Raw genomic sequence first — 27819 nt, 5'->3', positions numbered from 1 at the left:
GGGAGTCTCAAGCTCCCGACTGCTCTGAACTCCAGTTCCGGGTGAGTCTCTGGGGACTCAGACTCATACGGGGAGAAACTGGACTGTCTGGCATCAGTTGGAACTCGAGGGCAGCTTTCTCTCAGAGGTGCTTGCAGCGATTACCACGGGACACTGAGACGCGAGGCCTCTTAGGGTAGGACTGAGGAGTAACCATAGCTGCTTGCTCCGCCCTGTTGATCCCCTGAAACCCCCGCCCCACCCAAGCTGCTAGCAGAGGCTTTTGCATATGAAAGGCCTGGCCCTTTGCAATCTGAAAATTACCTAACAAACTGCAGCTGGGTCAGAGAGACCCAGAACTTCCAAAAGAAGGCCCAAGGCCCCACAGCAGCTTGTATTGCTTCACAGCTGGGCCTCATCTGGGCACCTCCAAACCCCAAAAAAGGAAGGAGAATCTGCAGATCTCTTCGTAGCTCCTGCTGGGTAGCCTCAGGCAGAGGCTAAATTAGCACCTCCTTAGAGATCCAAGAGCCAGTGTACCCAGTGGTCAGAGTGGGACCATCCAGAATACAACTCCTCAGATCTATAAGAGACATATTCAGGGGGCAGACTCAGTGAGGACCAAAGCCCCACTGAAGCAAGTCTTGCCCCAGAAGGGTGTCTCCAGCACAGAAGTTCTCCCACTGCAGACACAGCTGATTCTCACAGCCAATTGGCCTGGAGGTCAATTCCTCCCAGTAATACCTACAACAATCAAGGCTTAACTACAACAAGACTGAACATAAAGCCCACAAAAGGGTGCACCAAGAGTGTCCACTTCAGGTAATTGGGGAGGCTGAGCCACTGGGCCCTGTAGGACACCTAGCACAGAAAGCCACTCTATCAACACAGGGAAGCATAAAAAATTCAGAGACAAAGAAACAGGTCACAAATGACAGAAATGGAGGGAAGAAAACTACAGGATATAGAGTTCAAAACCACATTTACAAGGTTTTTCAAGAATTTTCTAGAAACCGCCAATAAATTTAGTAAGACCCTCAATAAGTCCAGTGAGACCACCGATAAATTTAGTAAGACCCTCAAGAAATCTAGTGAGACCCTCGAGGTTATGAAAAAGGACCAACTAGAAATTAAGCATACACTGACTGAAATAAAGAATATTATACAGAGATCCAACAGCAGACTAAAGAATCGCAAGAATCAAGTCAAAGATTTGAAATACGAAGAAGAAAAAAACACCCAACTAGAAAAACAAAAAGAAAAATGAATCCAAAAATATGAAGATAGTGTAAGGAACCTCTGGGACAACTTGATGCGTACCAACATCTGAATTATGGGGTGCCAGAAGAAGAGAGAGAGCAAGACATTGAAAACCTATTTGAAGAAATAATGACAGAAAACTTCCCCTACCTGGTAAAAGAAATAGACTTACAAGTCCAGGAAGCGCAGAGAACCCCAAACAAAAGGAATCCAAAGAGGACCACACCAAGACACATCATAATTAAAATGCCAAAAGCAAAAGATAAAGAGAGAATCTTAAAAGCAGCAAGAGAAAAAAAGTCAGTTACTTACAAGGGAGTACCCATATGACTGTCAACTGATTTCTCAACAGAAACTATGCAGGCTAGAAGGGAGTGGCAAGAAATATTCAAAGTGATGAAGGCCAAGAACCTACAACCAAGATTACTTTACCCAGCAAAGCTATCATTCAGAATTGAAGGTCAGATAAAGAGCTTCGCAGATAAGAAAAAGCTAAAGGAGTTCATCACCACCAAACCAGTATTATATGAAATGCTGGAAGGTATCCTTTAAGAAGAGGAAGAAGAAGAAAAAGGTAAAGATAAAAATTATGAATAACAAATACACATCTATCAACAAGTGAATCTAAAAATCAAGTGACTAAATAATCTGATGAACAGAATAAACTGGTGAATATAATAGAATCAGGGGCATAGAAAGGGAGTGGACTGACTATTCTCAGGGGGGAAAGGGGTGTGGGGGTGCAGGAAGAAACTGGACAAAAATCGTACACCTATGGATGAGGACAGTGGGGGGGGGGGGGAGTAAGGGCAGAGGGTGGGGTGGGAACTGGGTGGAGGGGAGCTATGGGGGGAAAAAGAGGAACAACTGTAATAATCTCAACAATAATGATTTAATTTTTAAAAAAAGATCACAGCCAGTCGGCCTGGAGGTCAAATCCCTCTAGTATTAACTATAACACTCAAGGCTTAACTACAACAAGACTGCGCACAAAGACCACTAGGGGGTGTACCAAGAAAGCGTAAAAAATGCGGAGACAAAGAAACAGGACAAAACTATCAAGGGAGGATATTGAGTTCAGAACCACACTTTTGAGGTCTCTCAAGAGGCTTCTAGAGTCTGTCGATAAACTTGATGAGATGTACAGGAAATCTAATGAGACCCTCGATGGTGTGATAAAGGACCATCTAGAAAGTAAACATACACTGACTGAAATAAAGAATATTTATTATACAGACTCCCAACAGCAGACCAGAGGAGCGCAAGAATCAAGTCAAAGATTTGAAATGCAAAGAAGCGAGAAACACCCAACCGGAAAAGCAAAATGAAAAAAGAACCCAAAAATATGAAGATAGTGTAAGGAAACTCTGGGACAGCTTCAAACGTACCAACATCAGAATTATAGGGGTACCAGAAGATGAGAGAGAGCAAGATATTGAAAACCTATTTGAAGAAATAATGACAGAAAACTTCCCCCACCTGGTGAAAGAAATAGACTTACAAGTCCAGGAAGCGCAGAGAACCCCAAACAAAAGGAATCCAAAGAGGACCACACCAAGACACATCATAATTAAAATGCCAAGAGCAAAAGATAAAGAGAGAATCTTAAAAGCAGCAAGAGAAAGAAACTCAGTTACCTACAAGGGAATACCCATACGACTGTCAGCTGATTTCTCAACAGAAACTTTGCAGGCCAGAAGGGAGTGGCAAGAAATATTCAAAGTGATGAATAGCAAGAACCTACAACCAAGATTACTTTATCCAGCAAAGCTATCATTCAGAATTGAAGGTCAGATAAAGAGCTTCACAGATAAGGAAAAGCTAAAGGAGTTCATCACCACCAAACCAGTATTATATGAAATGCTGAAAGGTATCCTTTAAGAAGAGGAAGAAGAAGAAAAAGGTAAAGATACAAATTATGAACAAATATGCATCTATCAACAAATGAATCTAAGAATCAAGTGAATAAATAACCTGATGTACAGAATGAACTGGTGATTATAATAGAATCAGGGACATAGAAAGGGAATGGACTGACTATTCTTGGGGGGAAAAGGGGTGTGGGAGATGCAGGAAGAGACTGGACAAAAATCGTGCACCTATGGATGAACACAGTGGGTGGGGAGTGAGGGCGGAAGGAGGGGAGTTATGGGGGGGAAAAAGAGGAACAAATGTAATAATCTGAACAATAAAGATTTAATTTAAAAAAAAGAAAAAAAAGAGAGATATACTATAAAGTGCCTTTCAAAGAGTAGGTGCTCAGTAATTGTTTATTTCCTTCATTCAAAGAAATCAGGGCCACTGACACCAATCAGGAGGTTACTATTTTTGTAGAAGGCCTGGGATAGGACAGTAAAACCAAATTGCAAATGAGAAATATCAAAGGCAGTTAACAAGGCAAAAAAGAGAGTTGGCATTGCATTGAAAAGATTTCATTATACTCATGAACTCAAGAGAAATGTACTTGTAGGGGAAAGGTTAGGTCTCAAAATAAGGGTGAACCTAGTCTATCTTTTTTTTTTTTTTTTAACTTATTCTATCTTAAGAAAAACTACACTTCTAGGCAAAATCCAAAAAGCGGAGAAAAGGAAAAGATATCCTTGAGGTAAAATATTTTAGGTCATTACACTTAAGTAAAAAGAAAAAAATTACCTAAAGAAGGAAAAAGCAGTCTAGATGAAGTAGCAAAGAATAAAAGAGGGCATATATATAGTGACGGAAGAAGATTTGATTTGGGATGGTAAACACAATGCAATATACAGAAGATGTATTATAGAATTGTACACTTGAAACCTTCATAATTTTATTAACCAATGTCATCCCAATAAATTTAATAAAAATTTAAATGGAAATTTAAAGAGGTAAACAGTAATGAATTGCTTTATAAATAATCCTATCTAATAACAGACAAACATGGTAATTAACCATACCTCCAACACACTTCCCATTGGCTAATCAGGGCGATATGCAAATTAACTTCCAACCAAGATGGCAGCCGGCAGCCAGGCAGCTGAAGCGAACAGGAGGCTTGCTTGCTCCAGTGATGGAGGAAGCCAAGGTTCCCCACCTGACACTGCCGGCCTCTGAGCTGCACTCTAAGAAAGAATGTTGCAATTATAGAAGCTAAACAAACCCCAGAAACCTCCTTTCAGCCAGCCGGGCCTCAGAGCTGGAGCTGCAACAGTGTTTCAATTATAGAAGCCAAATAAACCCAGATACCTGCTTTCAGCAGCCAAGGTCTCAGAGCTGGAGCTGAGCCTCAGAGCTAAAGCCGGCTCTCAGCTCCAGTGACAGCCATAGAGGTAAATAAATCCCAGAATAAAAAAAAAAGGAAAAAAGGAGAGGTTGGTAGCTTCAGTCACCTGCCAGCCTGAAAACGGCCCTCAGCCCCTCACCTAGACTGGCCAGGCACCCCAGTGGGGACCCCCACCCTGAAGGGGGTGTGGCCAGATGCAAACAGCCATCAGCCCCTCATCCAGGCTGGCCAGGCACCCCAGTGGGGACCTCCACCCTGATCCTGGACACCCTTCAGGGCAAACCAGCCGGCCCCCACCCGTGCACCAGGCCTCTATCCTATATAGTAAAAGGGTAATATGCAAACTGACCCTAACAGCAGAAGGACTGGGAATGACTGGTCACTATGACACACACTGACCACCAGGGGGCAGACGCTCAATGCAGGAGCTGCCCTCTGGTGGTCAGGGCGTTCTCACATGGGAGGAGCTCTGCTCAGCCACAAGCCAGGCTGATGGCTGCCAGTACAGTGGTGGTGGTGGGAGCCTCTCCTGCCTCCTCAGCAGCGCTAAGGATGCCCGACTGCAGTTTAGGCCTGCTCCCCACTGGCAAGTGGACATCCCCCGAGGGCTGCCGGGCTGCTAGAGGGATGTCTGATTGCCATCTTAGGCCCAATCCCCCGGGGAGTGGGCCTAAGCCAGCAGGTGGTCATCCCCTGAGGGGTCCCAGACTGCGAGAGGGCACAGGCCGGGCTGAGGGACCACCACCCACCCCCCACCCGAGTGCACAAATTTTTGTGCACCAGGCCTCTAGTCTTTCATAAAGAAAAGTACAGGGGGTGGGGAGAGAAGCGAGCCCTAATATATGGTGACATAAGATCTGACTTTGGGTGGTGCAATATACAGGTCTTGTAACATAGAAACTCATACCTGAAACCTATATGTTTATGTTGACCAATGTTACTACAATAAATTTAATTTTAAAAATATTTTTTAAAAAGAATCATACAATAGCCCAGCTGATGTGGCTCAGTGGCTGAGCGTCAACCTATGAACCAAGAGGTCACAGTTCGATTCCCACTCAGGGCACATGCCCAGGTTGTGGACTCCATCCCCAGTAGGGAGCATGCATGAGGCAGCCAATCAATGATTCTCTCGCATCATTGATGTTTCTATCTCTCTCTCTCCCTCTCCCTTCCTCTCTGAAATCAATAAAAATATATTTTAAAAAAAGAAAAAATAGAATCATACCATTAAATAGACCACTTTAGCCACGGGCTCCATCCCTCTCTAGCCCAAGACCATGGTGTCCCATGACCAAAAGCAAGCATCCTATTTATTGAGTTTTGGCAAAGAGAAAAGGACTGCTTCCTTGGAGGTACCCCCAATACACAACTTTGGTTTGAGAGAATACCTTACACAATGTCACTGTCAATAGCCAGAGCCAATAAAAGAGGCTTAGAAGGTTTGTTTGTTTGTTTGTTTATTGCTCTAGTAATTTGAAGGAGGTTTTAGGAATCAAGTGCTATAGTCAAACTGCCTTCCAGGGGTGGGGTGAGGACCATTCGTTAGATATAAAATCTTGGCTCGGCTACTCATTAGCTTTATTGTATTACTAACAGATTTAATCTCTCTGAGCCTTAATTTCCTCTTTCCATTCATATGAAATATCCAGAATAGGCAAACCCAGAGAGACAGATGGTATATTAACAGTTGCCAGGTCAGGGGTAGGGGATAGTTTGGGGAGATAACTAAGAGGTCCAAGGTTTCCTTTTGGAGTGATGAAAATGTTCTAAAGTGGAGAATGGTGATGGTTGCACAAATCTGTGACTATATTAAAAGCCACTGATGTGTATACTTTAAATGGCATATAAATTGTATGGAATATAAATTATAGCTCAATAAGCCATCTAAAAAAGATTAAGACAATGCTTATTGTCAATTTAATCTCAATTTTTTCATGCATGTAATTGATGAGAATCACCTGTACCCTTAATCTCAAAATTATAAAATCATTCTTAATACAGAGGAAACTTTAAAAAATATCAGCAATGGTCTAATAACCTAAACTCTTATTGACATTTACAACAATCAGAAATAATAACAAGAGTAAATTGGTCTGGTGACACCTATAAAGTCTTCCTCAGCTACTTCTGGTAAAGTTTACTGCTTCTTTCTCTACAATCTGTCTATTCATATTTCTACCATATCATTATCTATTTTATGTCATTGTTTCCCCACTAAATTGTGAGTTCTATCAAAGCAAAGACTATATTCCATTTGTTTTTGTATCCTAAAGAGAGAAGATATTGCAATGTTAACAAAATACTATGTTAGCCCTAGCTGATTTGGCTCAGTGAATAGCGAGCGTCAGCCTGTGGACTGAAGGGTCCCTGGTTCAATTCCAGTCAAGGATATATGCCTGGGTTGCTGGCTCAATCCCCAGTGCGGGGTGTTCATGAGGCAGCCAATCAATGATTCTCTCTCATCACTGATGTTTCTATCTCTCTTCCCCTTTCCCTTTCTCTCTGAAATAAATAAAAATATATATTTTTTAAAAGACTATGTTATATAGCCAGTGTTTAACAAATGTTTATTGAAATATTTAATTGAAAATCTATGTTTTTCTTGTAATTTCTCATCTATCTGAATTCCTGTTTCAGCCTCCTTGAAGAAAAGGAGAATAAGTTTTAGAAAGCTGACCAATTTAGCAATTACAACCCACATCTCTACCTGACTAACAGATGAAAACACCTCAACAAGTGAAGTTATACTAGTTTTGCCAGTCTTAAAGTTCCAAGAGTTCTCAGGAATGGGACAATAATCTGAAAAAGGTTATTCGGTCCTAGGAAAACACTGAGAAATGTATATAGCCAATCCATGATCCCTGCCATCATCACTAAAGTAAAATGGATGAGCCCCTCCCAGCTCCCCATCTTGTTGCTTACTGCCTTTCAGTAAACATTTTTCCCTTCTGGCTACCATAGGTACTAATATTAGTATCCAGTAGAAAAGCCTGCTACTCCAAGTATGGTCCCCAGACCGGAGTATGGGCAAGACTTGGAAGTTTGTCAGAAATGCAGAATCTCATTTTTAACTAGATCCCCAGGTGATTCACATACACATTAAAGTTCAGGCGGCACTATAGTAGAGTTGGCTATGCCTGCCCTAGGCTCTAGATCAGTGGTTCTCAACCTTGGCTGCACATTAGAATCACCTGGGTATCTTTTTAAAATCTTGATTTCTGGGCCTCATCCTCCGGAAATTCTGTTTCTTTGTGACTAATGTTGTGGCCCCACCCCATAACAAAGAAACAGAATTTCCGGAGGATGAGGCCCAGAAATCAGGATTTTAAAAAGATTTCCAGATGATTCTAATGTGCAGTCATGGTTGAGAACCACTGCTCTAGATTCTGTCTAGATCTTAACTCCACAACAGACCAGCAGAGATATCTTAACACAAATCACTTCACCCAGAGGTTGAAATTTTTTTTTTATCTCAATGCCTCAGCTCAACCCCAGAGATTTGTTTAATTGGCATAGCACCCAATATTTGTTAATTGACTAACTCCTCTCAAATGGGACAATTAATAGTACCAGTCTCATGGGGTTGTGAGGAGAAAATCTGATCACCTTTGAAAAACTTTTGGCCCAGTACTTGGACCCAGTATAAATGCTCAGTAATTTGGTAGTTATTATTTTCATACCTAGAAACCTAGGAATGAATTATCCTACAGCAGGGGTGAAAAACAAACAAACAGGCTAAGATATACTAGTCTGGTCCTATCCTACAGGTAAGGTATCTGCCAAACTCAAGAGGAACAAAAGAAAGGACACAATCAAAGAACACATTATCCCAACGATTAGTTTTTCCTAGCTGCAAACTGTTGATTGAAGCTTCAAGGAAACTATACTGTGTCAGTTGAGGAGCAAACCATCTCTGCAAGGTGTCAGAAAAAGCCAGTACCTTCATTTGGAATGTGTTGATGGAGGGTGGAGGAGCACTATTTCAGCAGTTCTGTAACACAGGAAATCCCCCTTACCACACCTTCCTGATTTACACTGATTTTTGATACACACCACATGTGTCCTCAACTCTCTTTTCCCTACCCCCAAGTTTTCAATCGTTCTGTTCCACATTTAGGTGATGAAAACTTAAAACCTGTGGTTATAACTTCTATGAGAAATTTCATTTTGAAAGCTTGCTAAATTTCAACTTTATTGCCACGAGGAAAACAGAAGAAACAAAAGACCTCAGTCATCCACTAACACAAAAACCCCTAGTGAAGACATTTAATAAGTGTAAGTTTTCTGCTACAAGTTGTTGAAAATCCTGACCTTTGGGCTGGGGTGCCATTCATTTGCTTCTACAAATGTTCTATGAAACAATAGCACTTATTTTTCTAATGGTTTTAGGTTACATGTTTAGTTTCACCTATGGATTTTAACTTGGCTACGCCTGGCCTGTATGTAGCTCCTTTTGAATCTACACGTCAATGGATTTAACCTGAGTTTACTCTTCCAAGGGTATTCATAATGGCCAGGCAAATAAGTCCACAACCTGGTTTTCAAGAACTGCGAGGAAATAAACAACCCAGATGAAAAAAAATACCTATTAGGGCACTAATTGGTATGCAAAGATTTGTCTCACTGGTGATTACAAACATTTTTCTTTTAAAGTGTGCATGGTTCAGTGACTATGTCACCAAAAAACCTCATGTTCTATTTCTAGCTTCTCTGCTTACTCACAATGGGCCTCCTCTGTGGTAGATGAACAGACTCCTCCTCCCTCCCACCGGATGCACTGTGACAGCTAATGAATGTTTGTGTTTAAAAGGCTTTAAAATTCTTAAAAGGGGGGATATCTGTAATATTCTCAACAATAAAGATAAATAATAATAATAATAAAATAAATTTTTAAAAGGCTTTCGAATTCTTTGTTGGAAATCTCTTCAGTGATAGTGCTCTCCCACCCAGTGCTCTCAAAGTCCCCTCCATCCCTTCTCTGGACTGGTTCTAGCCTCACCCTGGGAATGGATCCCAGGCTCAAGGGAATCTGGGACTCAGGTTCTTGATCTCCAAGAATGGCATTCTGTGGCCTGTGCAAGAGTTTGTCAATGAAGAGCAGTTCAAAAACATACAAGAATCTGGTACTAAACTGGACCCCAGCACACCTACAAACAAAATGGCCTCTCACAAAAACCCATTCTAGCTTCCCACAGAGCCCATTTCAGATTGGCCAACTACCACAGAGCAAGAGTACTATCTGGTGAGCCTGGCTAGAAGTTCTCAAAACTTCCTGGTACTGGCACAAGAACAGACATATTGACCAGTGGAACAGAATAGAGAACCCAGAAATTGACACAAACCATTATGCTCAATTAATATTTGACAAAGGAGGCAAGAGCATACAATGGAGTCAAGACCATCTCTTCAATAAATGGAGTTGGGAAAACTGGACAGATACTTGCAAAAAAATGAAACTAGACCACCAATTTAAACCATACACAAAAATAAACTCAAAATGGAAAAAGGACTTAAACATAAAATGGGAAACCATAAAAATCTTAGAAGAAGCCATAGGCAGCAAAATAGCAGACATTTGTGATAGCAATATCTTTACCAATACAGTTCCTAGGGCAATGGAAACTAAGGAGAAAATAAACAAATGGGACTACATCAAAATAAAAAGCTTCTGCACAGCAAAAGAAAACATCAACAAAACAACAAGAAAGCCCACTGCATGGGAGAACATATTTGCCAATGTTATCTCCGATAAGGGTTTAACCTCCAAAATTCACAGTGAACTCATACAACTTAACAAAAGGAAGATAAACAATCCAATCAAAAAATGGGCAAAGGACCTAAATAGACACTTTTTGAAAGAGGACATTCAGAAAGCCAAGAGACATATGAAAACATGCTCAAAGTCATTAATCATCCGAGAGATGCAAATCAAAACAACAATGAGGTACCATCTCACACCTGTCAGAGTGGCTATCATCAACAAATCAACAAACGACAAGTGCTGGAGAGGATTCAGAGGAAAATGAACTCTCTTTCACTGCTGGTGGGAATGCAGACTGGTATAGCCACTGTGCAAAAGAGTATGGTGTTTCCTCAAAAAATCAAAAATGGAACTGCCATTTGACCCAGTAATACCACTTCTAGGAATATATTCCAAGAAAACAGAAACACCAATCAGAAAGGATATATGCACCCCTATGTTCACAGCCACAATTTACAATAGCTAAGATTTGGAAACAGCCTAAGTGCCCATCAGCAGATGAGTGGATTAGAAAACTGTGGCACATCTACACAATGGAATACTATGCTGCTGTAAAAAAAAAAAAAAAAAAAAAAAAAAGAAGGAATTCTTACCTTTGCAACAGCATGGATGGAACTGGAGAGCATTATGCTAAGTGAAATAAGCCAGTCAGTGAAAGAAAAATACCACATGATCTCACTCATTTGTGAACAAAAATAGATAGAGGCAAAGAAGCTTGAACAGACTGTCAAACTACAGCAGGAAGGCTGGGGAGGGTTGTGGGGGGAGGTAAGAGATCAACCGAAGGACTTGTACGCGTGCATATAAGCATAACCAATGAACACAAGACATGGGGGGAAGGGGGAGGCCTGTGCCGGGGAGTAGGGGAGGCCAGGGGAAGGTCAATGGGGGAAAAAAGGAGACATGTGTACTGCTATTTGTAATACTTTAAACAATAAAATAAAATTTTTTTTAAAAAAGAGTACTTTGGGGGGATGAGGGGACATTGGGGGGATAAGGACACATTTGTAATATTCAATAAAGGGAAAAAAACATTTTAAAAAAGAGCACTATCTAGTTCATTGTAGTGGAGTGAAAGGGTTATTAGCTACGATACCTCATTTAAAAGTGTCAGGCTTTTAAAGGCAGAAGTATTGAGTTCTAATGCCAGCTCTGCCACTTAAAAGCCATGTTACTCTGAGCAACTTCTCTGAGTTTTTCTCATTTATAAACCAGAAATTTCAAAATTTAAAATAAGACTATACACAGTTTCTGTACAGAATAGAGAGGTTTTTATAATCTTTAAAGAATATTACAAATATAAAATGTAATTATTTTCTCCTGGAAACAACTAAGGAGCTATTAAAAAATGACTACCTTGTGCCTTCTTTAGCCTATTTCTAATAAATCATAAACCAGGTCTTTTTATAAATCTCTTCTTTGGCTCACTAGCATTCAAATTCACAAAGCAGCTTTAATAAGATGAATGGTATTCAAAGAGACTTAAGAAATCCTCAGCTAGGATTTCTTTCAAATCACACAGTGATATAGTATTTGAACAAAAAGTCAAAATGGTTTCAGTGTTACCTTGATTTTTAGATCCAATTGTTGATAGGTATGTATTTATTGCCATTTTATTGCTCATATTGTCTTCTTCTTTTTCCTCTTCTTAAAGAATACCCTTCAGCATTTCATTTAATACTGGTTTGGCAGTGATGAACTCCTTTAGATTTTTCTTGTTTGTGAAGCTCTTTATCTGACCTCAATTCTAAATGAGAGTTTTGCTGGGAAGAGTAATCTTGGTTGTAGGTTCTTGAGATTGATCACTTTGAATATTTCTTGCCACTCCCTTCTGGCCTGCAAAGTTTCTGTTGAGAAATCAGCTGACAGTCATATGGGAGCTCCTTTGTAGGTAACTAACTGCTTTTCTCTTTCTGCTTTTAAGAGTCTCTCTTTTTTGTTAACCCTTGGTATTTTAATATTGATGTGTCTTGGTGTGGGCTTCTTTGGGTTCCTCGTTTGGGACTCTCTGTGCTTCCTGAACTTGTAAGTCCATTTTTTTCACCAGGTAGAAGTTTTCTGTCATTATTTCTTCAAATAGGTTTTCAGTTTCTTACTCTCTCTCTTCTCCTTCTGGCACACCCAAAATGTGAATGTTGTATGCTTGAAGTTGTTCCAGAGGCTCCTTACACTATCTTCATATTTTTGGATTCTTTTCTTTTTGCTCATCTGGTTGGGTGTTTTTTGCTTCCTCATATTCCAAATCACTGATTTAATACTTGTAATCCTCTACTCTACTGTTGAATCCCTGTAAATTATTCTTTATTTCAGTTAGTGTATGCTTAATTTCTGCCTGGTCCTTTTCCACGTCTTTGACATTCTCATTAAGATCCTTGAAAGTCTCACAAAGTCCCTTGAAGCTCTCATGAAGATCCTTAAGTAACCTTATAACCATGGTTTTGAATTCTGTGTCCAGTAGTTTGCTTAGTCCCATTTCTTTCATGTGTGATGTTTATCTCCACATTTTGGCTTCCCTGTGTTTGTTTCTACATATTAGATAGAGTTGCTATGTTTCTTGGAATTGGTATAATGGCCTTGTGTAGTAGGTGTCCTGTAGGGCCCAGTGACTCAGCCTCCCCAGTCACCTGAGCTGAGCACTCTAGGTGTGCCCCTGTGTGGGCTGTGTGCACAGTCTTATAGTTGAGCTTTGATTGCTGTTGGCATCTCTGGGAGGAACTGACCTCCAGGCCAATTGGCTGTGAGGACCAGCTATGACTACAGTGGAAGAACAAGTGTGCAGAAAATACCCCTATGGAGCAGGACTTGCTTCAGTGGGGCTTTGGTGCTCACTGAGTCTGCCTCTTGAGTGTATTACTTTTGGATGTATAGAGTCGTAATCCGTTATGGTCTGAAGCTGTCCACCAGGTATACTGACTCTAGGGCCTCCAGAGAGGTGCAGTCAGCTACTGCCTGGGGACATCCTGCAGGAGCTATTTGTATTGGGTTTAGAGGTGCCCAGGGAAGGCCCAGCTGTGAAGCAAAACAGGCTGGTGCTAGTGCCGGGTCTTGGGCCTTTTATTGATAGGTTTGGGGCATGCTGCCACCGGCATGAGAGATTTTAGCAAAGTCTGAAGCTTGAACAAGACAGGCCATTCATCTGAAAAAGCCACTGCATACAGGCTGGGTGGGGCTGCAAATTGGATGGGGTGGGGGGTCTCAGGGAATCACCAGGGCGAAGCAAACAGATATGGCTGCCAGTCAGCCTTGCAACTGGGGATGTCCCAGCCCAGGAATAATGTCCTCTCAAGTGCCCCTTTCAGGGAGAAAGCTGCCCCAGAGTTCCTGCCTCAATTCCAGACAATCCAGTTCCTCCCAGTATGTGTCTGGGTGTCCCAGAGCCACCACCTAGTGGCCGGCACTGGAGCTCAGAGGAAGCATGATCTTGTAAGTTTGTGTGCCAGTCCTTTAAAAGGAACCCCAGAGTCTCCAGCAGCCTCCATCACTCAGCCCAATCCCTGCTGGTTTTTACATCCCATAGTTGTAGTATGGGGGCTTCTCTTTCCAGCTCTGGGACCCTGGGCTGGGGGGCTAGTGTGGGGCTTGGACTCCTTGCTACTCACAAGCAGCCTCCACAGAGATTATATCCCTCCCAATTAAGAAGATAGTACAGCCCTAACCGGTTTTGCTCAGTGGATAGAGCATCGGCCTACAGACTGAAGGGTCCCAGGTTCAATTCTGGTCAAGGGCATGTACCTTGGTTGCAGGCACATCCCCAATAGGGGTGGTGCAGGAGGCAGCTGATCAATGTTTCTCTCTCATCGATGTTTCTAACTCTTTATCCCTCTCCCTTCCTCTCTGTAAAAAAATCAATAAAATATATTTTTTTGAAAATAGTACACATGGGTGTCGGACCAGCACATTCAGTGCCTCTGCCCCTCCTACTGGTCTCAATGTGCTTTCTTCTTTACTTCTCTAGTTGTAGGACTTCCACTCATCCAGCTTTCAGGTGGTTCTGTATGATGGTTGTTCGGTATTTTAGTTGTAATTTTGTTGTGGTTGTGGGAGGCGGCGAGTACAGGGGTTTACCTACTCCACCATCTTGGTTCTCCCCTCTGTGGTTATTATTTCATTGTTGTACATAACAACTATTTGTGACCTGACTCACAAGTCCTTTGAATATCCTCATAGGAAGCCTATGCTTAATATAGGCCTTTTGAGTGCCTAATAGATGAATAAATGAAATAATGAATGAATCAAAGACTGAATCCCTCTCTTATCTAAGCATTGTAAAGAGAAGATTGGATAATAATCCTGGTCTGACCTTGAGCAAGTCACTTGTCTTTTCTGAGTCTCAGTTTCTTCAAACACACACACACACACACACACACACACACACACACTTCTCATCAGACAGATTTATGAATTAAAGGGGGAAACAAAAGTCAAACATAGCAATTGCTCAACAAACAGTAGCCAGTAGTAGTAGTAGTAGTAGTATTCACCTTTAAGGTCAGGTCAAGATTCTTCCTCCTAGACACCTATCCTGACTACTCTAGCTCTCACTTAATGCCCCTACTCTGAACTCCTTACTGCTTATACATCCTTTAATCTTTGAAAATATCCTATCTTGTTTTCATTGCTATTATTTCCTGTATGTCTTGTGTATCTGAGAAAATCTTTAATTCACAGAATTTTAAAATTAGATGCTACATGTGGACAATGTAGTAAATTCTCTTCATTTTACAGATAAGGCAGGCTTCGGGAGGGTGAACAGTTTCCCCAATTGCACATGGTTAGTTAGGAAAAGGATTGAGACTAAAACCAAAGTCTCCTTATGAAGCTCATAGCAGGTTTAATGAATGACATCACTGAGTCCCTCTTTCACACTACATTAGCAGGGCAAGCTACTTAGTCACTCTGGGTCTCCATTTCCCCCTCTGTCAAATGAGGAAAACAATACTTTACTCAGAGGGTAAAAAGGATTAAACGGGTAAACTGCTTAAAATAGTATTTGCACATAATAAGCACTCTATAATGTTAGGTAATATTACTATATTATTACTACTATTAAGCTGCAAAAAAGCATCCATTCTTTCACAGTGTTTCAGAACAATGCCACAAGTCTGGACAATCTACCTTTTCCCAGCTTTCCAGTCTCACCTTCCATCCTTCAAGGTGTTGTTGCCTTATCAGAGTAAGTGAAAATAAGGTACTGTTTTAACCCTCAACTCCTTCATTATAAACATATAGATACAGATATGTACCTCTATCTTTTCTAAATATGCAGCTTATATTTTTCATTCTTCACTCTTTGCCACACAAAAAGTAAAACACATGCATTAAAGCTTGTAAATAACATTCTTTGTTTGACTTATGTGTCTGTTCTATACAGTGTGATGATGATTATCTCTATATGGATTTTATGTGCATCTCAATGCCTGTGTTTTTATCATCAATTCCTAGAGACAAAAATTATCTTTTTAAGTCAAGCAAACATAAATTCTGGGGCACTTGGGCTAAACTGAATTGAGTATTCAGAGAAGAATTTCAGAAAAACTCAGAAAATGAGGGGGGATTACTCGAGATTGGCTTAGCAGAAGGTTTAATGAAAGAAAGGACTTAGGTAGAGCTTGAAGGACAAGAAAATAAATTTTAATACAAGACGGAAGATGAGTGTTCAAAATGAAGGGACTAGACAGAGATTAGTCTAACTACAGTGGTGACACTAGAAACCACTGTGAAATTCTGTTGAATATGTAAGACCAGAGCATTTTGATAGTACAGTTCATGTTTTATTCCTCTTGGCAGTCCCAATATCTAGTACTAAGTTTGCATACAGTTGATAATCAAAAATGTTTACTGAATTAAGCAAAATAACCTTTTTCACTCTACTATAGTGAAGAAAATGGGACAGAATTGAATCCAACTCAATCGGATCACGAAATCAAAGGATAAAGTAGTTCAACAAGTATCTATACTATACCTTCTACAGCACTAACCACTAGTCTAGAAATGTTTTTATTTTGCCTACATCACCATGGACAAGAAATTAACACACCAAATTCTCTCATGCTCATATATATATATATATATATATATATATATATATATGCCTAAGCAACCATTATGACTGGATGACCGGTACGACCAAATGACCAGAACGACCGGTCGACCAGTCGACCAGTCACTATGACATGCACTGACCACCAGGGGGCAGACGCTCAACACAGAGGCTGCCCCCTGGTGGTCAGTGCACTCCCACAGCCAACCTCTCATGGCCCCTCCCCCACAACTGGCCAACCTTCCATGGCCCCTACCCCCACCGGCAGGCATCCTGTGGCCCCTCCCTCCCCCCAATCGTCCAACCCCCCCCCTTTGACCAGCCCCCCCCATAGGCCCTGATTGGGGGGGCTGCCCGGCCAACCTCCCAGGGTTCCTCCCCCCCCCCCCCGGCCAGCCCCCCAATAGGCCTCGATCGCCAGCCTGGCTGAGGGATCCTACCTGTGCACGAATTTGTGCACTGGGCCTCTAGTATATTCATATTCCCTGACTCTCTGTCTCTCTGTCTCTCTTTTTTTTCTATCGCTCTCTCTCTTAGGTACTCCTCTCTCCTCTCTCCCCCTGTACCCTCCTCCTCCCTTTACCTCTCCCTCATAAACATACACACACATTACTCAGAGTTCCAATCCATTGCCTCATACACTGAGATAAATGAAAACTTCATTGAGATACTAAGAAGCACTGAAGTTAAGATTCCCTAACATCTAATCCATTTTGATGAAGGATTCTCAGAAGAGGCTCCTGACTCCAGGAGCCCAGACCATGTAACTGGAAGGCCCAGAAAATTTTGAAAGAAGCTTCTTTTCCTCATGAGGTACCCATCTCAACAAGAGTGTTTGGGAGAACAGGAGAGAGAATTTAAATAACTTTGGCAAGAAAAATAATGATATTTGGTACTGGCAATAGTAGCACAGTTTGTGTTGTACAGGTACACACAACTGTGTGAATTACCTTTGGCCTCAATGACCAGGTGATAATTATACAAATGTGGTTGAGACTGGAAGGTTTATTTACTGGACTTTTTTATTCACTCAAATTAATTAAGCCACTTCTATAAGCAATAGATCAGAGTATCCTGATCGCTATTACTTTAAGCATTATACAGATGGCCACAATGACTAAATTTTGATTAAATGACATGATGACTATATCTCTGTGAGATACATTCAAATTCACAGGGGTACAGTGAGCTGCAGCTAGCACTCAGGACCTGGTTACCAAATTTCAAATATTACAGAATTTGAATCCTTTAATATAACATTAAATTGTATCAGACCCTAAAGTTACTGGCAGACAAATCATAAATACCAAATGATGAAGCTGGAATGGAAGCTTTTCTTGGGCTTAAATCTCCAGAAACTAATTTTGACTTACGTTGCATAAGTGACAAGAGGTCAGTAGTATGTAATGTGACAATAGTACCTCACTGCTCAGGTTGAAAATTCCCTCCCCTACTCCAATGGAGTAAAAGAATTTATGATGGCCTCTATTTTCCTATAGGGCCAATTTCATTTTACTACGCTTAAAATGCAAGATTCTCATAATCTAATCTGGATTTACCCAACCAAACCTTCTTCTCAAACAGGTACTTTCTTCTTTTTTAATTACATATTTTGGAGCTAACAGAAATATATTAGAACTTCTTAAAACTCAATTTAGACATAATTCTAGCAATATGAGCTTTTCTTGGTGTAATTTCTAACATGCACTTTATTTTTACAGATTTTTAAAATTATAAACATTTCTGAATTAACAAAAATGTGCAAATGAGTGTCTAAAAAATGTGACATGGTTCTAGCAACATGAATTAAGATAATTTCTAACATGTACCTTCTATGAAGCCAAGGTTTAGGGTTAGAGTTAGGATTGAGATTAGGGTTAAGGTATGTGCTCAAACACATACTTAGGCTTTGGTTCATGCTCTTTCCTTTTAGTTAAATGTCTTCTCTCCTTGTCTCTTACCCATCTTTGAAAAGGCCTAAACTAGCCCTGACTGGTTTGGCTCAGTGGATAGAGCATTGGCCTGTGAACTCAAGGGTCCCGGGTTCGATCCCGGTCAAGGGCATGTACCTTGGTTGCGGGCACATACCTAGTGGGGAGTGTGTGGGAGGCAGCCTCTCTTGTCAATGTTTCTAACTCTCTGTCCTTTTCCCTTCCTCTCTGTAAAAAAATCAATAAAATATATTTTTAAAAAAGAAAAGGCCTAACCTAACTCCCATCTAAGTCTGGCCAGTATTCATCTCTACTTTTCCTCTTATACCCTGAAAAACTATTATGTTCTACTTTGCATTTTATTCTATATTCTCTTTGTGTTAATCTTCAGATTTATCAATATAAACTATTATCTCACTAAGTTATTAGTTCATTGACAGCAAGAACAATGTATTTTGAAGGGTCAAGTGAGATATTTTATAGTGTCCTTCAATCTGTTTTCTCAGATTTACAGAGAGTTGTGGATGTGGGAAAAGAGTATCAAAGTACCCTTCTGATCACATCATATTAGGAAATACCTGATATCAACATAACTTATTTGCTGGTGTTAACCTTGATCACTTTGCTAAAATAATGCCTGTCATTTTCTCCATCATAAAGTTAGCATTTTCCCCTTTAAGACTCTCTTCTTTAGAAGCCAGTCATTAAATCCAGTCTACACTCAAAAGGAGAGAAGTCAATCATATCCTAGATGCAAAGTACCAGAGAATTTGAGGACATACTCTAAAACCACCACAATAAAAAATTATTTTTAATTGATTTTTTTTTTCTTTCAGAGAGAGAGGGGAAGGGGTAGGGATAGAGAGATAGAAACATTGATGAGAGAGGAACATCATCAATCAGCTGCCTCCTGCATGCCCCCTACTGGGGATTAAGCCCATATGACTGGGAATCAAACTGGCAATCTCTTGGTTCCTGGGTCCATGCTCAACCACTGAGCCACACCAGCCAGGCTCTTCTTATTTTAACACAGATTAGTGAATCTTACCTATAGCAGTTTTTACTGTTGTGTTCTAATGATGATTTAGGACAGTATTTTTTATTTGATATTCTGCCATTCCTTATTCAGCATAAAACTAAACACAAAGTAGATAATCAATAAATATTTGTTCTTTTTAAATAAATAAATACTTGTTAAGTATAATTGAATTTCAAGAAACATTTAGGTGAGGTAAAATGAGATAATGGAAGGTGGATACATTCAAGGTAAATATGTATTTTGGCAGTTGTGCTATTCTTATGTCATATGTCTTCATTAATGGAATGGAGATAGAAAGAAAAAGAATTAATTACCTCACCTCTACTAAAACTAGAAAAGTTCCTGGAGAAAAGAACAATAATAATAGTTGTATAGTGCCTTAGAGTTTACAAAGTGTACTCACACTGATCATTTAGAATTTCAAAAGCTCTCTGAAGAAAATCTTCAGGAAATAAAGACAAAAAATAATAAACTTGTGAAAGGCACTATTAAATCAGGAATTGAAAAGTTAGACATAGCAACTACATAAAACTAACAAGGAAAAGCAAAAGTAAAAGCACAGAAGAAACAGATACAATAAAAAAAATAGTGTGAGTCCAGTGCAAGGTTTTAAACCAAGTGGTAAGGTTGATTTAATACAGCGCATGAAACCAAGACAACTTAGACTAACTACCAAAGATAAAGAGTACATGGCTAAGAAAATGAATAATGTCATTAAATTAAGCATTAAAAGCAGACTTCATGGGAACATGCATTGAAGATAAAAAAATGAATAGAATCTTCATGTTTGTATTCATTCTTTTCTTCATTGGTCACCTCCATTTTCCCAGTGCCTTTAACAGTGCTCTTAACCTTTTATGTATCCAAAAATATTTGTGGAAGTTTTACTATGTGTCATACATTATGCTAGACATTTGGGGATACACGATAATTAGATATAATCCCTTCCTATAAAGAATGTGCATTCTTTCTTTTTTTTAATCCTCACCCAAGGATATGTTTTTATTGATTGTTTTAGAGAGAGAGAGAAACATCAATGTGAGAAATATCAATCAGTCACCTCCCACACACGCCCTGACTGTGGATCAAACCCGCAACCAAGGCGTGTGCCCCAACCAGGAATGAACCCACCACCTTTTTTGTGTGTGTACGGGATGTTGCTTCAGCCAACGGAGCCACTTGGAAAGTTAAAACAAATACTTGTGTGAAAAGTGAAAAAGCAAAAGAAAGTAGAGAGGGCCAAAAGAACAGCATAAAGAGTAAAAGCTACAATGGTCCAGAGGAAGAAGAGATGGTTATGGTATGCCTTGTTCAGGAAAGGCTTTATGGAAATAAGGGGCATTTGCAATAGGCCTTCAGGAACTGGGCAGGGTAGGGGGTGAGATTTGAACAAAGCCAAGAGAAAGGGATTCAAAGCAGAGATATACCAGCTGAACATAGGTATGGGGTTTAGACAGTGCTTTAAGAAGACAGTGAAATTAAGTAGGGTTGTAATAAAAGGTATATTAAAACACAAGTTACAGAAAGTAAGCTGAGATTGAAATGTAAAAGGCCTTGAATGCCAAGTTGAGGAGTTTAAACATTTCTGTAAGCAATCCAAAAATAATCATTTTTTAGCAAAAAAAGTGACATGATATACCTGAAACTAATATAATATTGTTATGTCAACTGTAATTGGAAAAATGTTTTTAAAGGAAACATGATGGATATGATATTTTAGAAATATTAAGCTGGTTTTTGATGTGCATAATAAATGGTATACAACTTGATTAAAGGTATGTTTATGGCAGCAAAGAGGCAGGTATATAAAGAAAGCACATAGAATATGTAACAAAGAAGGGCAGATTGGAGCAAAATAAACTTCTGAACAAAAGATTAACCCAAATTTCTTTGTTGAGAGCAAGAAAAGCATAACATCACAGAACAGAGAAAAAGTTAGGCAAAGGGTAAGATTCCAAGGTATGAAGAACAATCCAATTTTTATTTCCTCCATCATCACCATGTTTCTATAAAATTTAAGTTGCCTAAGCATAGAGTATATTAAAGGAGTAACCAAAGAAGTTCCAAACGTGATAAACAATGGCTGTAGAAAGAGAAAACGCAGTTGCATTAAAGTACTTAAAATTATTTGGAAAATAGAAGCCACATGACTCTATTATTTTACAATATGTTTAAGTCAGTATATCTTTTTTTTAATAAGGTGCTTATGCCTAAGTGCCTATTATAGGGCCATTTACTAAGAAGACCTAATTATTTTAAGATGAAAATTGTCACTGAATGAAAAGTAACAACCGAAGTATAATTTTTCAAAATTGCTGAGACTATACCTAAAACAATTTTGCCTTGAGTTCTGCAATGCAACATGCAACAACAAAGACAACAGGGTGGCTTAAGGATATGTAAGCATCAAAGGGCAGAAATAGGGCGTTCCCACTCTCTTTAACTCTGCTAAGGACTCAAATACTGATATAGTTCAGAGCATCTTATTACCAAGAGACATAAATCAAAGAAGTTCAGCTAGGAGCAATAAAACAGATTAGTGTCTGGAAGAACTGACTTTAAAGAAAGTTTTAAAAGAATTAAATCCAGGTAGTCTAGATAAAAAACAGCTATGACAAAACCTCTTTTTTTGAAGGTGATATGCCAAGGACAGAAATTATTTTGAAGGTAGACATCTAAAAAATACAAAATGAATAATTATAAATATTTATGGAATATGCATAAAGGAAAATCTCAGGATAAATTTGCTGGCAAAAACCTATGGGACAGAAGAGCTCTCTCCCATAGAAGTGGTGAAAACTGTATTCATAGAGATATTTAATGCCAGTTGGACAAAACAAGAAAAGGATTCCATATGAAATGATCCTGTACTGGCCGGCCCCTGAAATGGTGGGAGGATTGAAGATGATCTCTTAGATCTTTTCCAATTCTGATTTTTTAAAATTCTATGAAGTTTTATGGGGCACAGTCTTTTGCCAATTTCTTTTCTCCCCATGGTGTCCACTTTCTCCTTTTACAAAGGAAAACAAATGGTATCCTTCATTTGAAGATGGTCTCGTGTTCTCAATGAATCAGTAATATAATCCTAGGTACAAGTTTTGGAGAAAAAGGCCAATTCCTGGGGCTCTTACAAGTTTTACTACAAACTAAAGAAGAAATATTTCAAATGGATTCAAAGAAGAGCTATTTCATCAGGAAAGCATTAATATTTTCCCTCCTTATGTCTGATCACAAGAGCTGACAGTGACCCTGGGAGCTATAAGGCCCTGGGTCAAATTACCAACAGAGCTGCTGTTCAGGATTTTATGCTGAATGACAGCAAAATCTACTTGCACTCTAATTTTTATGGCAATGACATTTACCTTTGAAAAGATATAGCCTTAAACACCTACACACTTTGGCAGATGTTATAAAAGAGGAAGTCCTATTCACACTTCAAACTCAAGAAGTCTCAGCCTTGTTCTCTTTCTCCATTCTGGCACTTTAAAAAAAAAGTTTCTCAGCCATCCTTGAAATAAATCCAGTACCTCTCCAAAATCCCCATTCAGTGAAAGCCCCAGAAAATAAAACAGCATTTCCTCGTTTTGCTGATTTATAAGGACAAGGTGTAACAAAATCCAGGGAGCTCTGAGAAACTGTCCCTGAACCCTTTAAAAATAAAACTGTAACTCACTTATGAGAAGGAACAGCAGGACAGAGATAGACCTCCAAAAATGGACACTAATGCTCTTCTATCTTATCTAAACAGCCTCAGTGGCTGAGGAACCACCAATTCCCATCTTGCCTGTCTGAAAAAAAAGTATGTCCCTTTACCCACACAGGAAGTTCATAGACATTAACACCAAACCCCCTAAACAAAATTTTTAAATACCATTTTCATTTTTCCCTACTGAAAATGAGACTGTTCAAACCTAAAAAGATTGGTCCACCTCACACGGGAATAGGATCTGGAATTTTCAAAGCCAGACGCTTAACTCATCTGATCCTGGCAGGAAAGAAGGCTGGCATTTATAATCCAATTTTAATTTTCTTTTTTAATGTGACTCTGAGATTAGGCAGTCTGAAGGAGAACTGACTGTGGAGATTTTCAAACCTTCCCTAACAAGGGACCAATCTAAAAGGGATTATTTCAGAAAACTTTAGAGTAGGTTTCAAAAAAGGCTGGATTCTCACCTCAGGAAAGCAAGAAATAAAAACAATAGCCACTTTTTTTCTAGAATTTTAGCAATGCAATGTGAACCTGACCTTTAATAGCCTATGAACCCGCCTGTATTTTCTCAAGAAACCCACTGCATCTTCTCCCCACTGGACTAGCCTTCCAAAAGTTTGGGCTACAGTTCATGGCCTTGGGATTTAGCAGCCCAGCGAAGGCAAGCAGCTGGGACCTGGACTACCTGAAAGCCCCTTCTGCGTAATCACGTCAGGAGTCCCACACTCAGGCATGCCCTCGCCTGCAGCTACCGGCTTTTCAGGAGAGCTTCTACCAGGCTCTCCTCCAAATCTACTTCCACCCACCCCATCCACACACAGCTCGCTCCCCCTTTCCAAACCTCCCCCACCCCGCAAGAATGGGAAGCAAGTTTCTCACCATCCTCATAGTTTTTGAGATAGTAATCAGGGCCGGGGCCCCCGCGACTTTTCGCCGGGTTCCTCAGGTTCTGGAACTGCAGGAAGTCAGTCCTTTTGCCCCCGAAGCGCAGAAAGGCCGGCGAAAGTCCCCGGGCCAGGGTCACCAGACGCTTGGAGCTGCGGGGTAGAGAAAGAGAGAGGAAAGGATCCCAAGGGAAGGCGGGAGGTCGCGAGCACCCAGCAAGGCCCTCTTTCCACTCTGCAAGCGACCTGGCCCCGGCTCAGAGGCTCGGTGTCCACCACAGCCCGCGGACTGCACGGGCTCCTGGCAGCTCCGCGGCCTCTAGCGTGCGCCTCTTGCCCTTGCCCTTGGCCCAAGCCTACCTTTTGCGCCCAGCTGGCCACGGACCCCTCCCTCGGACACCCCGAAGCTGCTCGCCAAAGGTAGTTATTTCCACAGGACTAGATTGTGTTCGCTAAGTGTGTGTAAAGGGGGGAGGGGGGACACCTCTGAGAACACGGGGCTAAGGCGCAGTTGTCCGGCTTTGCTGCTGCCGGGAAAGCGCTCCTGAAGGAGAGGCGCACCGCGCGCGTGCCGCGGGGCTCCGGTTTTTGCCAAACTTCTGCTGAATCCCTGGATCTGCCTCCTCGGCCCCAGGGGCACTGCAACCTCAGTAGAGAAAGTTAAACTCATCTTCTTTCTCCTTCTTTCTCTCAGACCAGGCACCTGAGGTCAAATTGATTCTTTGTTTTTTAATGCCTAAATTGATTATGCTTTTCCACTGCTTTATAGCAACCGCATCCACCTCCCAAATCCCAGGTCGAGAGATTCCCGGGGTAATCCTTGCCTTTCGGTGAATACCTCCACCCCTGCTTTGCACAGGAAAGGCAATTTTTCTTTGACCCTACAGTAATTCAGAGTGATCTCAGAAAGGTATCATTCTTCTCCCCTCCTCCCAGTGGGGCTCCATCTTTTTTCCTTTCCACGTGGAGCCGTTTAGAAGCGATGGGGAAAGTGAAGTTTGCCACAAGTTGGAACCTGCGCATCGGAGGAGCACCAGAACAATAGCATTTACCTCTATTTAGGTTCAGAATTTCCATAGTTTGTTTTTTGTTTTTTAAATAGAAGCGCTGTACTTCGGAAATAGGTGAGAAAGAGCAATTGTAGATGCTCTTACTACTATACGTTATTTTTAACACTTTGCTGGTTCAGGTTCTGAAATCCAAACCCAAATGGAGAAACTAAAGAGTATCAAAGGGGACAGATACGAGAGAGGGGACCGGAGATTCTGCTTAGGGACTTTCTGAGAAGTCTTGGCCGCCCGGGGCAGTCCGGCGGCGGCGACCTCTAGGACTGCGTTCCAGGGAAGCGCGGTCGGACATCGCGTGGCCCTCCGCGGGCAGAGAAGTCCGACCTGCGGAATCGGCATTCCCAGCAACCGTCCATCCGGAAGCCTGCACAGCCAATGCAAATACGCCCGCCACGGCTTCTTCCCCCAATGCCGTCTTCTAGAATCTTTTCTGTGGCAAGCATTTGGCGCAAACAGGATGTGTGTGTGTTTTTTAAAGAGAATCCTGAAGGAGTCTGCGCGGCTGGATAAGTGCAATGCAAGTGGGGCGTGTATCTCGGCAAACCCCGGTTGCCCCCCACCTGGGGACAAGCTCAGAGACACGTTCTGCTGCATGAAGAGCTTCCAAGGAGGACGCCAGGCGGCGCGGAGATGTGCCCGCCCTCCCAGCGGAGACGCGGGCAGCAGCTGAAGCGGCCTCGGAGGCGGCGGCGACAGCCACGCAGTCCTCACGCAAGGCTTGCTCCACGTGGAAGGAGCGCCCCATGTTGCGCCTCCCGCTACCTGCCGAGTCCGCTGACCCGGCAAAGTCCTGAGGAGACCCAGAGGGCTGAGGGGCGGGCGCACACGAGAAGCAAAACTCGAATGGAGTCGAAGATACTCACGAAAGAAGCGCAGCGGTCGCGGCCTCAGGGCGGAGAAAGGAGACTAAAAGCGCTCAAGACTCTGGGTGAGCCCACAGCTGAGGCTCCAATTTGGAGGGATTTTTAAAAACTCAGCACTTGGATTCAGCACTACAGATGATCTGTTTATTTCTTTTTCTTTTTTTACACTGCAACTCTGTCCCTGACGGGAAGGGATCGTGGTTGCCCAACTGCTGAACATTAACAACCGGCGAGAGGGATTCCAAGCCTAGATTAGAGTAAGGGGGTCTGTGAACACAAGCCTCTGGGTTTGCGAATCCGCCAGTGCCGGGTTCAGACTTCTGAAACATCCCCGGAGTATTTCTAGAACCCTTTCCGCTCTCCTTATATACGCTATGATCAGAGCGAGGATTTTTTTTTCTTTAAAGAAAAACTAAACTATGCAGTTACCGCAGGAGATTTAAGGAGGAGGGACTGGGGGGCCCTTCGGTCTATAAAAAGCATCTTACAAAGTCCTCAAGTCTGGAGATGACAGTGGAGGGTATAAAATAAAAATTTAAAAATATGATCCACTTGTCTATCACTCAAGCCTCTGCTTAAATTCATTTTCTGTCTGGGAGTTGGAGAGAACTGAAAAAACTATCTTTCCGTGGAAAATTCCATTTTCGTGCTATTCCCCGCCTGAACACTCACAGACACACACGCAGACACGCACTCTCTCACACACATACATACATACATACATTCCTCTCGGGTCTTTGTTGCTGGAGACCTTTTCTTCACTTTTGTAACTGTCCTGAACCTCGTCTCTTTTTCAGAAGGAGTCGGGTAGACTAATTACAGATATATGTAAGCACAACATTTCTTCAGTCATAACTGATAAGTTTCTGAAATGCCTTCTGCATTGCAAACATGTGCATCTTAATAGAAAACATTGCTTTTCTCAATCACCAGTTACAGCCTCACAGCAAATATTCCAGGAGGAGGAAAACCTCCTTTCTTTCTGAGAGATCCGCTTGGCTTATTTTCTTCTTCTTTCCCCTTGGAATGGGAGATAGGAGGGGTGGGAGGTTGTTACTTTTAAAAAAAATGATCCATGGAAGCCCCTGCCTTACCTTAAGAAATCGAGCCAGCCATCATGAATGATGGACGGATCCAGCTGCAGAGAGAGGAAGTTCTCATTGACTGTCCTGATTGGGTTCTTGGTGCTCACATCAAGTAGAATCAGGGTCTTTTCCTTCAAACCTGGAGCTCTGTCTACAGGCAAGGGTCTCCTGTCTCCAGCTTGGGAGGAAAGGAAGAGATGGAGCAACAGAGCCAAGAAGAAAGCCACCGGGGCTAGGCACGAGGGGGGGCGGGAGTTGCTGGAGGGCATGGCTTCAGGGAAGGCACAGAGCACCCTCATTAAATCCCTCTGATTTAAACCTCTCTTCCTACAGGGTCTCGCTGGTGACTAATTGTCCTTATCTAAAGTGTGTGTCTGTCTGCTTTCCCCCCCTTTTTTCCCTTCCTCCCCCCCCCCCTTGCTCTCTCTCTTTCTCTCTCTCTTTTTTTTCCCTTTTTTTTTTCTTCTGTGTTTTGGTGCTTGGTGGAGCGAACTCACGCCCCTAGCCAGCCTTCTCAGCAACTCTTGCCAAGAGTACTCGTTCACCAGCACCGCCCCTTTAAGAGATTTCGACTGCAGACATTTTTTAACTTTTTAAAGGTAAGGGGGTGGTTGGGGGAGAGGCGGGAAGTAGGAAGGAGGGGTGGCGTTGTACCCTCCAGATTTAACCCTCTAGGGTCAGGAAGTGGAGGAAGGGATCCAAGCAGTACTGTTTTAAGTTTTGAGTACAGGGTGGGATGTCTTTTTTTTACTTCCCTCCCTGTGAGGTTCTGGGGAAGGCTGGTCTAGCTACAACCCCAACAGGACAGCCCAGCGCCAGCCCTGGGCACAGTGGAGTAAAAGGTCCACCCCAGCCTGTGCCTGTTGGTCCTACAGCATCAGCTATTCTGCCTACTCTGGGCCCTTCCCTTTGGATTGAAGCAGGAGAGCAAGGATGTTAGTT

At 41.6% G+C, this 27819-nt stretch overlaps 1 protein-coding gene across 1 annotated transcript in view; it reads right to left on the bottom strand.

Annotated features, from left to right (window-relative positions):
* The window catches only part of HPSE2 (heparanase 2 (inactive)), a 541259-nt gene extending 514017 nt beyond the window's left edge, over positions 1-27242 (bottom strand). The window contains exons 1-2 of the mRNA XM_070432547.1: positions 26887-27242; positions 23858-24015 (exon numbers count right to left, since the gene is read on the bottom strand). Of these exons, the coding sequence (XP_070288648.1) occupies positions 23858-24015; positions 26887-27176 (448 nt within the window). The 5' untranslated portion in view covers positions 27177-27242. The remainder of the gene's footprint in view (positions 1-23857; positions 24016-26886) is intronic.
* Positions 27243-27819: the final 577 nt, after the last annotated feature.

Source organism: Myotis yumanensis, unplaced genomic scaffold, assembly GCF_028538775.1.
Source record: "Myotis yumanensis isolate MYYU_CA2020_CCGP unplaced genomic scaffold, mMyoYum1.0.hap1 SCAF_13, whole genome shotgun sequence".
Classification (NCBI taxonomy): Eukaryota; Metazoa; Chordata; class Mammalia; order Chiroptera; family Vespertilionidae; genus Myotis; species Myotis yumanensis.
The sequence above is the reverse complement of the archived record's forward strand: the minus strand, read 5'-3'. Positions and strand labels throughout refer to the sequence as shown.